This window comes from Paroedura picta, chromosome 10 (genome assembly GCF_049243985.1).
Source record: "Paroedura picta isolate Pp20150507F chromosome 10, Ppicta_v3.0, whole genome shotgun sequence".
Lineage (NCBI taxonomy): Eukaryota > Metazoa > Chordata > Lepidosauria > Squamata > Gekkonidae > Paroedura > Paroedura picta.
Window position 1 is genome coordinate 43,964,434 of NC_135378.1, and position 12,517 is coordinate 43,976,950.

A 12,517-nucleotide genomic window follows, 5' to 3' on the forward strand; every position below is an offset into this window, starting at 1 on the left:
GCAAGATGACATGAAGGAATAGATTCAAGCCCTGCTGGGAAGGGATATGGCTGATTTGCTAATGCTTGTGGGCAATAATGATAAACCCTGGGATATTCGCTAGCCAGCCATCAGCAAAGATCTATGTAAAATGACTTAATTACAGCTTAATTATCTTCTGCCAGCAACACACTGTGGGAAGGCTGCACGTAATACTGAAGAATCACTCAAGGAATCCAGAAAGTAATTGTATTTCCTGTAAATTGTAAGTGGTTCTAATAAAACACAAGAGTTGCTCTAAACATTTTTTTCTAAAAGTGGCATGGGGGGGGGGGGAGATTCAGTGTTCCTGTCTACCAGCAGAAATAAACTCAGGTCTTGTGATATCATAGTGAGGGGTGCTATATAAGTTCAATGAATAAATAAATAAAATCCCAGCATAAACTTTTGTAGAACAAAGTCCATTTTTCCAGATGCAATGAATAGATCTTCTGCATTTTAATCCTCTTGTAAGCTGTCCTGAGCCTCTGAGGAATGGCAGAGCATAAATGCAAAAATAAAAGAATAAATAAATCCTCATTAAGAGATATTTTAGTTTGGATGGTGGGCAGAAGGACCAAGATGCCATGAAGTGGAGGAAATACTGGGTGAGGCATAATGATGTAAAACTCCTATCTAATCAAGAAAAATACAGAGATTCACTACCTATGCTGAGCTACTTGTTACCTGTAAAAGGGCACAGTCCCAGATTTTGGCAAAACAGTTAACATATGCAATAAATAGATCCCAAGTCTTTGCTCATGCTGGCGGGGGGGGGGGGGGAGGGACTATGGAGCTCTTGGATTTCAATTCAGCAGTTGTAAGATGGGGTCTCCTATTAATGAACTTTTGTAGTATAATTGACTTTGATTTCAGAAATGGAGTGTCTGAGGAGATTTAAAGGTTCTGTTAATTTCGGGACATTGTAATTAAAAATAAATAATGAAAAAAAATTAAAAACCAGCTATCTGTCCATTTATTAGTTTTTTTACACAGGGACTCACCTGTTAGTCAAAGTTACAGAGTAGGGGCATTGTGGACATATGATAGAAGATAAGACCGAAGCATCACTATCTTTTGAGGATGGGCTGTAGATAATTGATGAGCTGGTTTGCTATGAGCTTCAAGCTGTAGGTTACAACTAATGATCTGCTTTTATTGCTTTAGGACTTCACTTACAGTGGGCTGTTTCCAGGTACCAGTCTGGCTTAGTCAATCAGTTTCCCCCCACTTCATTGGGTGGGTAGTGTAATCCCAAGAATGCCTGTTATGAATTGTTCATTTTCAAGTACCTATCCAAGAAATTGGGGCAAATGTGTTTGCAATGTAGTACTTTACTAAAGAGAACTGACTGGTTTTCATTATATATATAGGTTGCTTATATAGGTTGCCTTTTGCCTGGCATGATAGGTAACCCTCCACCCACATCTCCAATCTTCCACTCTCTAGGGATTTCTCCATCTCTCCATGGTCTTTGTGTGGGTGTTAAATGATGTCAAGTCACTGCTGACTTATGGTGACCTTATGAATAACTGACCTTCAAAACATCCTATTGTTAGCATTCTTGATTGGGTCTTGCAAACTGAGGGCCGTAATGTACTTGATTGAGTCAATCTATCTCATGTTGGGTCTTTCTCTTTTCCTGCTGCCTTCAACTTTCCCTAGCATTATTGTCTTTTCCAGTGACACTATTCTTATAATGTGACCAAACACCCAGTCTAGTCATTTTAACTTCCAAGCAGAATTCAGGATTGATTTGATCTAGAACCCCCGATTTGTCTTTTGGCAGCCCATGGTATTTGTAAAACTCTTCTCCAACACCACATTTCAAAGCAATTTATTTCTTCTTGTCAGCCTTCTTCATTTTCCAGCTTTAACATCCATACATAATAATGGAGAATAATATGGGATGAATTATAATCAGTTTGGTCACCAGAGATACATCTTTCCCTTAAGAATCTTTTCTAACTCCTTCATGGCTGCTCTTCCCATCTCAATCTTCTTCTGACACTTTCTGCTTTAATTTTCATTAGTGGTCATTTCACGTCTTCACTGTTTTCTCCCAGTAAAGTGGTATCATCTGCAGATCTCAAACTGCTAATCTTCTTTCCACCAGTTTTCACTCCACCTCATCTAAATATATTCCACTTTTCCTTATGTTATGCATATATGTCTGACAGCTTTGCCAACTGGAAATCATTCTGTTTCTCCATATTTTGCCCTAAGAGTACCATAGCAAAAGTCTTATAAAGCATTATAAAGAAATGATGTCATATACTACACAAATTCTACCTTCCTCAGGCATCTCTGAGTGGGTGGAGGTGGGTGTTCTTAAAAGATTGTATAGACATTATGTACTCCAAACTAAAGAGCCTCTTGTGGCGCAGAGTGGTAAGGCAGCAGACATGCAGTCTGAAGCTCTAACCATGAGGCTGGGAGTTCAATCCCAGCAGCCAGCTCAAGGTTGATTCATCCTTCCATCCTTCCGAGGTCGGTAAAATGAGTACCCAGCTTGCTGGGGGGTAAGCGGTAATGACTGGGGAAGGCACTGGCAAACCACCCCGTATTGAGTCTGCCAAGAAAACACTAGAGGGCGTCACCCCAAGGGTCAGACATGACCCAGTGCTTGCACAGGGGATACCTTTACCTTTTTACTCCAAACTAATGTCTTCTATGTTCAAAGTCTTATCATGGACCAAAGTCTTACAATGCACCAAATCCTCTGTATATGGGCAAAGGAACACATGCATTTTAAATGCTCTAATAATTTCTTGGATGTTGGCCTCTGTGACACAGTGTAGATTCAAAGACTATCCCTTTACGATGAGGTTGGCAACAGTTTGACATTTCATAAACCTGACCCTCTTCCTGCATTCCCTAGATTCTACCCTACATTTATTTATTTGATTTTTATACTGCCCCTCCCTGCAAGCTGCATTTTTAAAACTGTCCACCTTCTGATCTCCAATGAAACTGACACATTTAAAACCCTTGACATTTCACCAGTGTCTCAATTTTTTTTTCTAAAGTGACTTGTGAAAGTAACATTTTGGATACCAGTCTGGTAGACAAACTAGATTTTCTGGGGGGGAAAAAAACAGCAGCAGAGGATAATGAACTGACACCCAGCTTTGTTATTTAGAAAAAATAAAGAACTGCCTCTTGGTGCTTGTTGATGAACAACTATAAAAACGTTTTTGTAGAAGGAAGTTAAAATATGAAAAAGTCTTACAATGTGTACAATTGTTTGGATTTATTATTTATACCTCACTTTTCTCCCCCATACAGACTAGAAGCCGCCTAGAGAATCTCTGAAACTAACATTAGATCAATAATATCTCAGCATATAGTTCAACCCGAGACAGAAGGAACTACCAATCCCAGAGCACACTGCAACACATCGACGAATAACATAGACTCTGCCGTGGTGCATGCTGGGAACGGTAGTCCACAAAGTTCGACCGCGAGACGGAAAGGTCTTCCTTCGGTCCGGCGCGCGCTATAGACTAAGCGCAGGAAGGTAAGGGAAGCGAACACGGCTACGGAAGAGTTGCTTCGTGCTGCTTGAGAATCACGCTCTAGAGGGCGTGGCTGTTGACACCCTAGCACAAAGCGGGGGCTAACCTGGGCCTTGTCCGCACCACCAACTCCCACCCCACATCCTCAATTGGGTGGGGACGGCTGCCCCCTTGCGGAAGGCAGGGGCATCGCATCTTCCTCCCACGGGTGGCTTCGGACAGGTGGGGCGAGACGGCCCTGGGAAAGGAGTGCGCACCCCTCCCCACCCAGAACATCTCTCCGCGGCCCCCAAGGCAGGGGCGAGGCGGAGGAAGAAGCTTGGCCGGGGCAGGATGGTTAGAAGGGCCAGTGCTCTGTCACCCTTCTCCCCCCAAGGAAACCCTCCTTCGGCTCTGGAGAAGCCGGGCGCCCCTGCGGCGTCAGTGAATAAAGGGGTGAGAACAAATTTGGAGTCCAGAGGCGCCTTTAGGACTAGCAACGTTTTATTCAAGGCGAGCTTGCGTGTGCACGCGCATAACTCCGATGCTGATGACTTCCATTCCATGGCACTGTGTATGAGGAAGTGTGCGTGCACATGAAAACAGACCTCGAATAAAACGTTGTTGGTTTTAAAGGGGCCCCTGGACTCCAAATTTGTTCTGCAGCTTCAGACCAACACGGTGACCCACTTGAATCTCTCTAAAGGGGCGAGAGTTACACTTCTTCAATTCTAAAATAGTGTTCCCAAGGTCCATTCCGGGGTGTTCAAGAGGCATATTGTTCTGTTTGGGGGAATTCTAGAGGCATTTTGGCCCAGGACAGATTGATAAAGGGGTGGGAGTTCCACTTTTTCATTTCTAAAACATTGCTCTCAACTAACTGTAATGCATCCCACTGTTTTTGTGGTACTCTAATGCCTTTTCCTAAAGAGTCTCTTGTGGCGCAGAGTGGTAAGGCAGCGATATGCTGTCTGAATCTGTCTGCCCATGAGGTTGGGAGTTCAATCCCAGCAGCCGGCTCGAAGTTGACTCAGCCTTCCATCCTTCCGAGGTCGGTAAAATGAGTACCCAGCTTGCTGGGGGGTAAACGGTGATGACTGGGGAAGGCACTGGCAAACCACCCCGTATTGAGTCTGCCAAGAAAACGCTAGAGGGCGTCACCCCAAGGGTCAGACATGACTCGGTGCTTGCACAGGGGATACCTTTTAATGCCTTTACCTGCCTGTTCTGGGCCATTCTAGCTTTCACCCTGTCCCCAGTTTACAGCATTAGATACAGAGCCCCCAGACCGTGTTTGCTTACAATGCAGAAGGATGTAGAATGCAGAATTTGTATTACTTTGAATCAGAATCAGAATCAGAATTTGTATTACTTTGATGGCCATACAGGCCATCTAGTCCAACCCACTGCTTATTGCAATACAACTGTAACACAGAAGCTGGAAACAAACCATTATGCTGGACAGAGAAGCAGTACATAGACACACCAAAGTTCTGAGACAACAGCAAAACTTCCATGGAAGAGCAATGAATGGAGCAAATCACTGTGCTCTGTGATCTCTGGTGCTCTTGCTGTAGCAGGACACAGATTTGCATCTGCTTTCAAAGCGGCTTACAGTTGCCTACCCACCCTCTCCTCACAGCAGGCATCCTATGAGGCAGGTGGGGCTGAAAGACCTCTGAGAGAACTGTAACTGGAGGAGTGGGGAATCAGACTCAACCCTCCAGATTAGAGGTCGCCGTCCTTAACCATTTCACCAAACTGGCTCTCACACCAAGGTGGCTACTGCACATCAAGACTCAGACTTGGAATATGGGAGTTAGTAACGAAAGAAATGGCTTTTCTAAGTATGTGTTTACATTTTTGGGACTGATTATATGTCCTCTAGGGAGTATCACCCAATTTGCCTCTTTTGGTTTTTACCAGTGTGACAACTAGAATTAATTAACAATTTGAAAATACAAAAGTTGCCATATTTTTCTGCAAGAAAAAGGGAAAAAAACCAAAATGTAAGTGGAGCTCCTTTCTGGTTCTAACAATCACAGACAGGACTTCACTTACTAGGTAGAAAGAAAATGCTCTTTTGGGGCAAATTTAGTAGCTTTAGATGAGACCTCTTTTATCCCCCAAAGCAGCGATCTGGAATAAATTATAAATCCACTTTGGATCAAAACTTTGTAATATATCACATCAGTACATTCTGACACACAATTCAAAATTAAAGTTCAAAACCTGAATGAAGTTTTGAAATACTTGTATGATATGATCTCTCCATTTAGCCCCAGGAAGAACTCATGTTGCTGTGTTCTGGACAAGCTGGAACTTCTGGATTTGTTTCAAGGGTTTCAATTGGTGTCCCCTTCCTCCACCACCATTTTCCTTTCACTGATCACAGGAGCAAAGTTGAGCAACAGAAGGAGCGGCAGAAGTTCCCCCAGACTCAGCAAACACTACTGGCGACACTACTGTTCCATTTCCCCAATAAGTCTCATCATCTACCAATTCTTATTCCAATGACTGTAAAATGTTCAATTCTGCTGCTTCACATACTAGTGCTCCTGTGTATAAAATAAATACATGCATTGTAATCTAATGTTTTTTTTTTCTGTTTGTCAGTTATTATTTGGAGATGTCAAAGGTTTGTGCCGTTTTTGGAGGCTCTCGAGGAATTGGACAGGCTACTGCCCAGTTACTTGCACAGAAAGGATATCAGGTAGCTGTTATTGCAAGAAATTTGGACGTCGCTCAAAACACTGCAAAAAGCCTGGGAGGTACGCTTCTCTAATGTTTAATTTTTCACTCGTCTCAAAAAAGGCGGTGAAAGAACAAAATAAAATGTCTTATTTTCTAGCCTTGAAGAAACTAGCAAAATCATTTAAAACCTTGCAAATAAAATGCCATCATGCATACCATGAAATGGTGAAAATCAAGGATTTTGTACTAAGTTGATAAATGCCAGCAAGAAGCTTTTGGCTTTCTTTTGCTCTTGTTTAAGAATTCATTCCCCCCCCCCCCCCAAGTAAGAATTATGTGTAATTTTTAAAAAATAAAACCTGCATGATCTGTCAATATCTTCGTTTGCATGTGAAAAAAAGGAACATAATCAGTCTGATTTATGTGGAGTTTTTGGGACTGCATGCCAGTAGATTGTTTTATGACTGTTTATTTTTAACTGGTTTTCCTAGGTCTTCAGGAAGTTTATATTTCATTGTGGACTTTATTCTATTGCAGCTGGTCATCTAGCCTTCAGTTGTGATGTTTCCAAAGAAGATGATGTTCAAAATACATTTAGCCAAATGGAAAAGAGTTTAGGTAATGTAAACTACCTGGTTAATGCTGCAGGTGTCAACAGGTTAGTATTTAGTAGCAGTCAGGAGTAATTTTTTAAAATGACAAATGTGCAAAGAATTTACAAGAGAGAGTTAATTGGTCGGTTTCATCTTAGAATGTATAGAAGAAATAGCTATACACAAGTTTGGCCCTTCATCAGCTTAAGATAGTTAACAACAGGGCAACAGTTCATCAACTCAGAAGGTAGTCCCTTGGAGTGTGCTAGCACTTACTACCAAGAAGGTATTCTTATCAATGAAGCCTCAGGTGTGATGGCATCTGTGGGTTGAACTATGCCCCTGTGACTGTTTTGGCACTTGAAAAGATGCAGTGGGGGGAACAAGTGTACCTCCCCTTGTTGTGAGCCTGATTGCAACCGGTTTATATTGTCAAGTTGGACTCTTGGACATTGTCATGTCCAGCTTGGCCTTTAACTCTGAACTGATCAGAAGTTGAATGTGAATCTTAAGTATTTGGGGACTCTGTATTTACTTTGCTCCCACTATCAGTGATGAATTCTTGGATAAACTCTAAAGAGTGACAGTAACTTACAGCATGTATGTAACACTGTGTGTGAACGAGACCTTGGGGTACTTGTGGATTGTAAACTAAACATGAGCAGGCAGTGTGATGCAGCGGTAAAAAAGCCAAATGCCATTTTGGGCTGTATCAACAGGGGCATCACATCAAAATCACAAGATGTCATAGTCCCATTGTATACGGCACTGGTCAGACCACACCTGGAGTACTGTGTGCAGTTCTGGAGGCCTCACTTCAAGAAGGATGTAGATAAAATTGAAAGGGTACAGAGGAGAGCGACGAGGATGATCTGGGGCCAAGGGACCAAGCCCTATGAAGATAGGTTGAGGGACTTGCGAATGTTCAGCCTGGAGAAAAGGAGGTTGAGAGGAGACAGGATAGCCCTCTTTAAGTATTTGAAAGGTTGTCACTTGGAGGAGGGCAGGATGCTGTTTCTGCTGGCTGCAGAGGAGAGGACACGCAGTAATGGGTTTAAACTACAAGTACAACGATATAGGTTAGATATCAGGGAAAAGATTTCACAGTCAGAGTAGTTCAGCAGTGGAATAGGCTGCCTAAGGAGGTGGTGAGCTCCCCCTCACTGGCAATCTTCAAGCAAAGGTTGGATACACACTTTTCTTGGATGCTTTAGAATGCTTTGGTCTGATCCTGCGTTGAGCAGGGGGTTGGACTAGATGGCCTGTATGGCCCCTTCCAACCCTATGGTTCTATGATTCTATGAATTACAGAGTGATGGAGTGAGGAGAGGTAGACAGAATTTTTTAAGGTTCCCTGATGATTTCAGTCCTTAATAAGAAATGTTGGGTGTCTTATCAGATACCCAAATCCAAAGTTAACCCATTGTGATTTACACTTTTATGACTCTCTAAACCTATATGTTTACTGACAAGAATATATAACTTGTAAAATTAACTAAAATGATCATAGTGCTTTTAGTCTTCTGTTATTGAATGGTTAAGAATGTTGCCAGAACACATTGTCCCATTTTGTTATTGAGTTTAATGGCAATTTACAAGGAATAAACGGTAACCTGAGCAATGTTTTCAACAGGGATGGCTTGTTGTTGCGAACCAAGGTTGATGAAATGGTATCCCAGCTTCATACCAATCTTTTGGGAACAATGTTGACCTGCAAAGTCGCTGTGAAGAGTATGATTCAACAGCAGGGTGGTGCTATTGTTAACGTAGGTGTGTCTCCTGAAACAAATGTGATTGTATTGCTTTAATCTTATTTATCTAGAAATATGTTATGCCATGGCAAACGTCTCTTGCATATAGCAGGCTTTCTCATCCAGGGTTTCGTGATGACCTTCGATGACCAAATGGGTGGGAGTTAATTTTTTATGCATTTTAAAAATTTGTTAAACATTTATTGGGTGAAATGACCGTATATGGTTGTGTTGCCCCATGGCTAATTATGGACCTGGAGGGAATGGGAAGAGGAGGGGCCATGGGTAGGCATGTACACAGCTGTGCTTCTCAACCATAACTTGCATGGTTGCGCCACTTCTGGAGTTTTTCAAAGCCTGAAAAATGTTTTAGGGGTATCTCAATGGTTAAAAAACTGCGAAAGGCTGATATGGTTTAAAGTTATTGGGAAGATTGGATACAGAGATGTCCTTGCTCACTTTCCTGGAACATAGGGCGGGTGCCACATTGGGGAATAATGCCTAGAAGAACCATAGGTGGCATGTCAAAGAGTCACAAGTGACTGCTGAGCCACTGAGTGTCATAGGTTCAGAGTATTTTGTCAAACCAAACAAATTACATTTTCTTTCTCTCCCTTTTCAGTTTCTAAGCAGCACAACATGGATTCTTGGACAATGACCTACAGTTTCTGGGCATATAAATTTAAAAAAAAATCCTTGATTCTTTAGCATTATATGTCTAATTCTGAATATAATCCCAGCATGTAGATCAAAAAAATTGCATACTGGGACCACAGGAGATGAAGAATGTTTTTACAGATATTTACACAAAAATCAATGAAGTAAGGAGGCTAACCTTTCCACCCCAAACAAGTGATATATGTGTGCAGGTGCATGCATTATATTAAATATATATGTGTGTGTACACACACACACACACATTGAAAATGTATTCAATGGAGGTTGCAGCTAAGTCTGGATGTAGTAACCCTGCCCTGTTTCTTCTACCCATTCCAAATATTTGTAAGTTCCCACTTTTTAAACTGCATCCATCATGCATTTCACTGAATGCATGCCTGATTATTCAATGCACATTATGTCATTGATACAGACTATTTTAAAATAGTGTAGTTAAAAGTTCTACATTTATCAAGGAACAATATACCTGTTGGAAAATGTAATCTGACTTGTTAGAATTCTTAAATCTTGGTTTTATTTACCATTTGGTTTCATTTTATTTTATCTAATTTTAGGAAGTATTGTTGGACTGAAGGGCAATTCTGGTCAGTCTGTATACAGTGCCAGCAAAGCTGGATTAGTTGGATTTTCATGCTCTTTAGCTAAAGAAGTAGGAAGAAAGAATATTCGAGTCAACATGATTGCTCCAGGTTAGTTCTGAGTTAAATTACTTATTCTCTGAATATCACTTGGGATTTCATAGTTTCATATTAAGTCTGGATTGGCTCCTTACATATTGATTGGAAGATGCAATTTCAGTACCAATCAGGACTGTCGATAGAGGGGGAATGTGGAGATGAAATTTGAGGGACCCAAGTCAACTGGACAGCCCTTGAAGCTAGCCTGCATCAGGCTGAATGTCTTTCCATTTATTTTAATGCCATTCTGGCTGCAGCCATTGGGGTCTCAGGAAAGTCTGAGCAGAGTAAAAGGCACTCAAATATCAGCTAGACTTCCCTTTCCCCAGGACTGAAGTAAACTTGCCTAACTGATCATGCTAAACCCAACAACTAATCCAACAATGGAGCAAGACAAGCCACTCCAGCTGAGTGCTGCTACATTGTCAGTCTGCAGTCTGCTAACCAAGGGCATTTTTATTACAGTCTAGGCTATCCCCATCCTGGCAGAACATGAATTTATTTGGATACAAGACCTTCCTGACACTGCAGTGTAAAACCCTGGTTTAGTTGCAGCTTCTGTTGCAGTTGTTGCATTTTGGATATGGAAAGTATGCAAAGCTGCTTTGCCCTGTCCTATTGTACATAGAGGCTGGTGTGATGGGTGAGAGAAATGACGTTCAAACAGGCCAGGATGGCGTGTGGGTTCTTTCATCTAATCTGTGCTGCCTTTAGCTTTTGTTTGTTTGTTTTGATACAATTTTGAGGTATATATTATTAAGATCAATGATGAGACATTGCCAAAAAAGGCTGTAAATATAAAACTCAGTTTCATCCACATCTAGGTTTACTCAGTTTGGTCCTTATTTCAAGAAGCTTCAGATAAAACTGAGTATACGAACATTCAATTGCATTGATTCTCTGTTATGCAAACTGTGGTTTGAGTTTTGACAAATTATGTCACTGATTCTCAGAAGCTGTGCAGGTGTCGCTGGAGCTATGTCAGGATTTTACTTATTTTTTTTCTTTGTAACATTGTTAGGTTTCATTCATACGGATATGACAGAACATTTGAAAGAAGATCAGTTGAGGAAAACTATTCCTCTCGGAAGGTTTGGGGAACCTCAAGAAGTTGCCAAAGCAATTGTATTTCTTCTGGAATCACCTTACATAACAGGACACGTTCTGGTTGTAGATGGGGGTTTGCAGCTTATGATTTAAAATTTGTAACAACACAGTTTTAAATCTGGGGAGAATATTTCAGCCACTAGGCTAAATAGAGGATGATACAAGTAGCACAAACTGTTGTTAACCTGGAAAACTTTAAATTATGTGCCTACATTGCTGCTTGTGAGTAGATAAGAAAATTCACCAAATGAAAAACAGATGACTCGTGTGTCCTTTGCATGTGTGAATGATAGACATTGAAGATAGTATCTTGGAGAGTTAGCATGCAAATTAAATTAAACAGTCTATTTTTCATTCCATTTGCATAATGGCTTGGCTTTTTATTCACAATTATGTAATAGGAAAGTCCAGATGTTCCATTCAGAAAGGCAAAAGAAACTGACAATAAAGTACTTAAAAATAGTCCAAGGCTGTGGAAGAGCACCTGCATGATCATTTACTTTGATTCTTGTTTTAGGCGATTGATTCTTAACAAGGAATATACCTATATATCACTAATCCTGATAATTTGAATGCATTGTTTCATTCAGAGGATTTGAAAGAATGATAATGTGCAACTTAAATGTGATACTTGGCCTCTTTTACTCGAAGGATAAAGGTTCACCTTCATCAAACACTTCAGAATGTGGCTCTAGTTTACTCTTAAAAAATAAAATGTTCATTTTGTTGCAAAGTGTTGTATAGTGCAGTGGTCCCCAACCCGCGGGCAGTGGCCCGGTGCCGGGCCGTGAAGGCCTTGGCGCCGGGCCGTGACTCCCTCTCCCCACCCCCCCCGCAGTAAAAAACTTCCCAGGCCGCAAGCTTGCGGCCCGGGAAGCTTCTTACTGTGGGAAGGGGGGGAGAGGGAATCAGGGTTGCGCATGCGCCATGCACGGCCAAAATCGCGCATGAGCGGCACTTTTGCGCATGCACGCAAGTGCAGTGCATGTGCGATTTTGGCCACGTCGCATATGCGCGGCATGCGCAGGCGGGCAGTTGCCCTGCCGGTCCCCAGCCTCAAAAAGGTTGGGGACCACTGGTATAGTGGGTTCGATAGGAAACAAACGAGGTGAAGTCATGCATTACAGTTCTTTATTATTTTTTATATTGATTCCAGGTTGGAAGTAACCATGCTGACTGGGGACTTGCCTAGACAAGCCCCTAATATATACACATGGGCAGAGGTGGACACGCCCTTAGCTGAGCCTTGATTGGATCAGCGGAGCCTGATTGATTTAAACTCATTGGACCCCGCGGTTGGGAACCTGGCAGCTCATTGGCTGTCCAAGGCTCAAGTTCATTGGATCCTGTGGTTGGGACCCCGGAAGTTCATTGGCTATCCTTCCGGGCCACTTGGATCCTGCTCCAAACCCCAAGCTCAGCCCTCTGCTGCTTTGCATACACAACACAGATCATCAGAAATGTTTGAGGGCAGCACTTTGGGACTGGTTTTTAAGACAGAA

At 41.9% G+C, this 12,517-nt stretch overlaps 1 protein-coding gene across 1 annotated transcript; it reads left to right on the forward strand.

The window, feature by feature from the left end:
• The first annotated feature begins 3,354 nt into the window (after window positions 1-3,354).
• On the forward strand, window positions 3,355-11,483 carry CBR4 (carbonyl reductase 4). Its single transcript, XM_077353634.1, has 6 exons — window positions 3,355-3,538; window positions 6,132-6,286; window positions 6,747-6,867; window positions 8,436-8,572; window positions 9,786-9,920; window positions 10,930-11,483. The coding sequence occupies exons 1-6, from the start codon at window positions 3,450-3,452 to the stop codon at window positions 11,106-11,108; spliced, it is 816 nt and encodes a 271-aa protein (XP_077209749.1). The 5' UTR covers window positions 3,355-3,449; the 3' UTR covers window positions 11,109-11,483.
• Window positions 11,484-12,517: the final 1,034 nt, after the last annotated feature.

Bases quoted from the DNA above. Each gene is read 5' to 3' on its own strand.
- CBR4 (XM_077353634.1), top strand. From the start codon at position 3,450: ATGCTGGGAACGGTAGTCCACAAAGTTCGACCGCGAGACGGAAAGGTC. The intron at 6,287-6,746 runs GTACGCTTCTCT...ATTCTATTGCAG, and splicing joins CACTGCAAAAAGCCTGGGAG to CTGGTCATCTAGCCTTCAGT. The intron at 8,573-9,785 runs GTGTGTCTCCTG...ATCTAATTTTAG, and splicing joins TGGTGCTATTGTTAACGTAG to GAAGTATTGTTGGACTGAAG.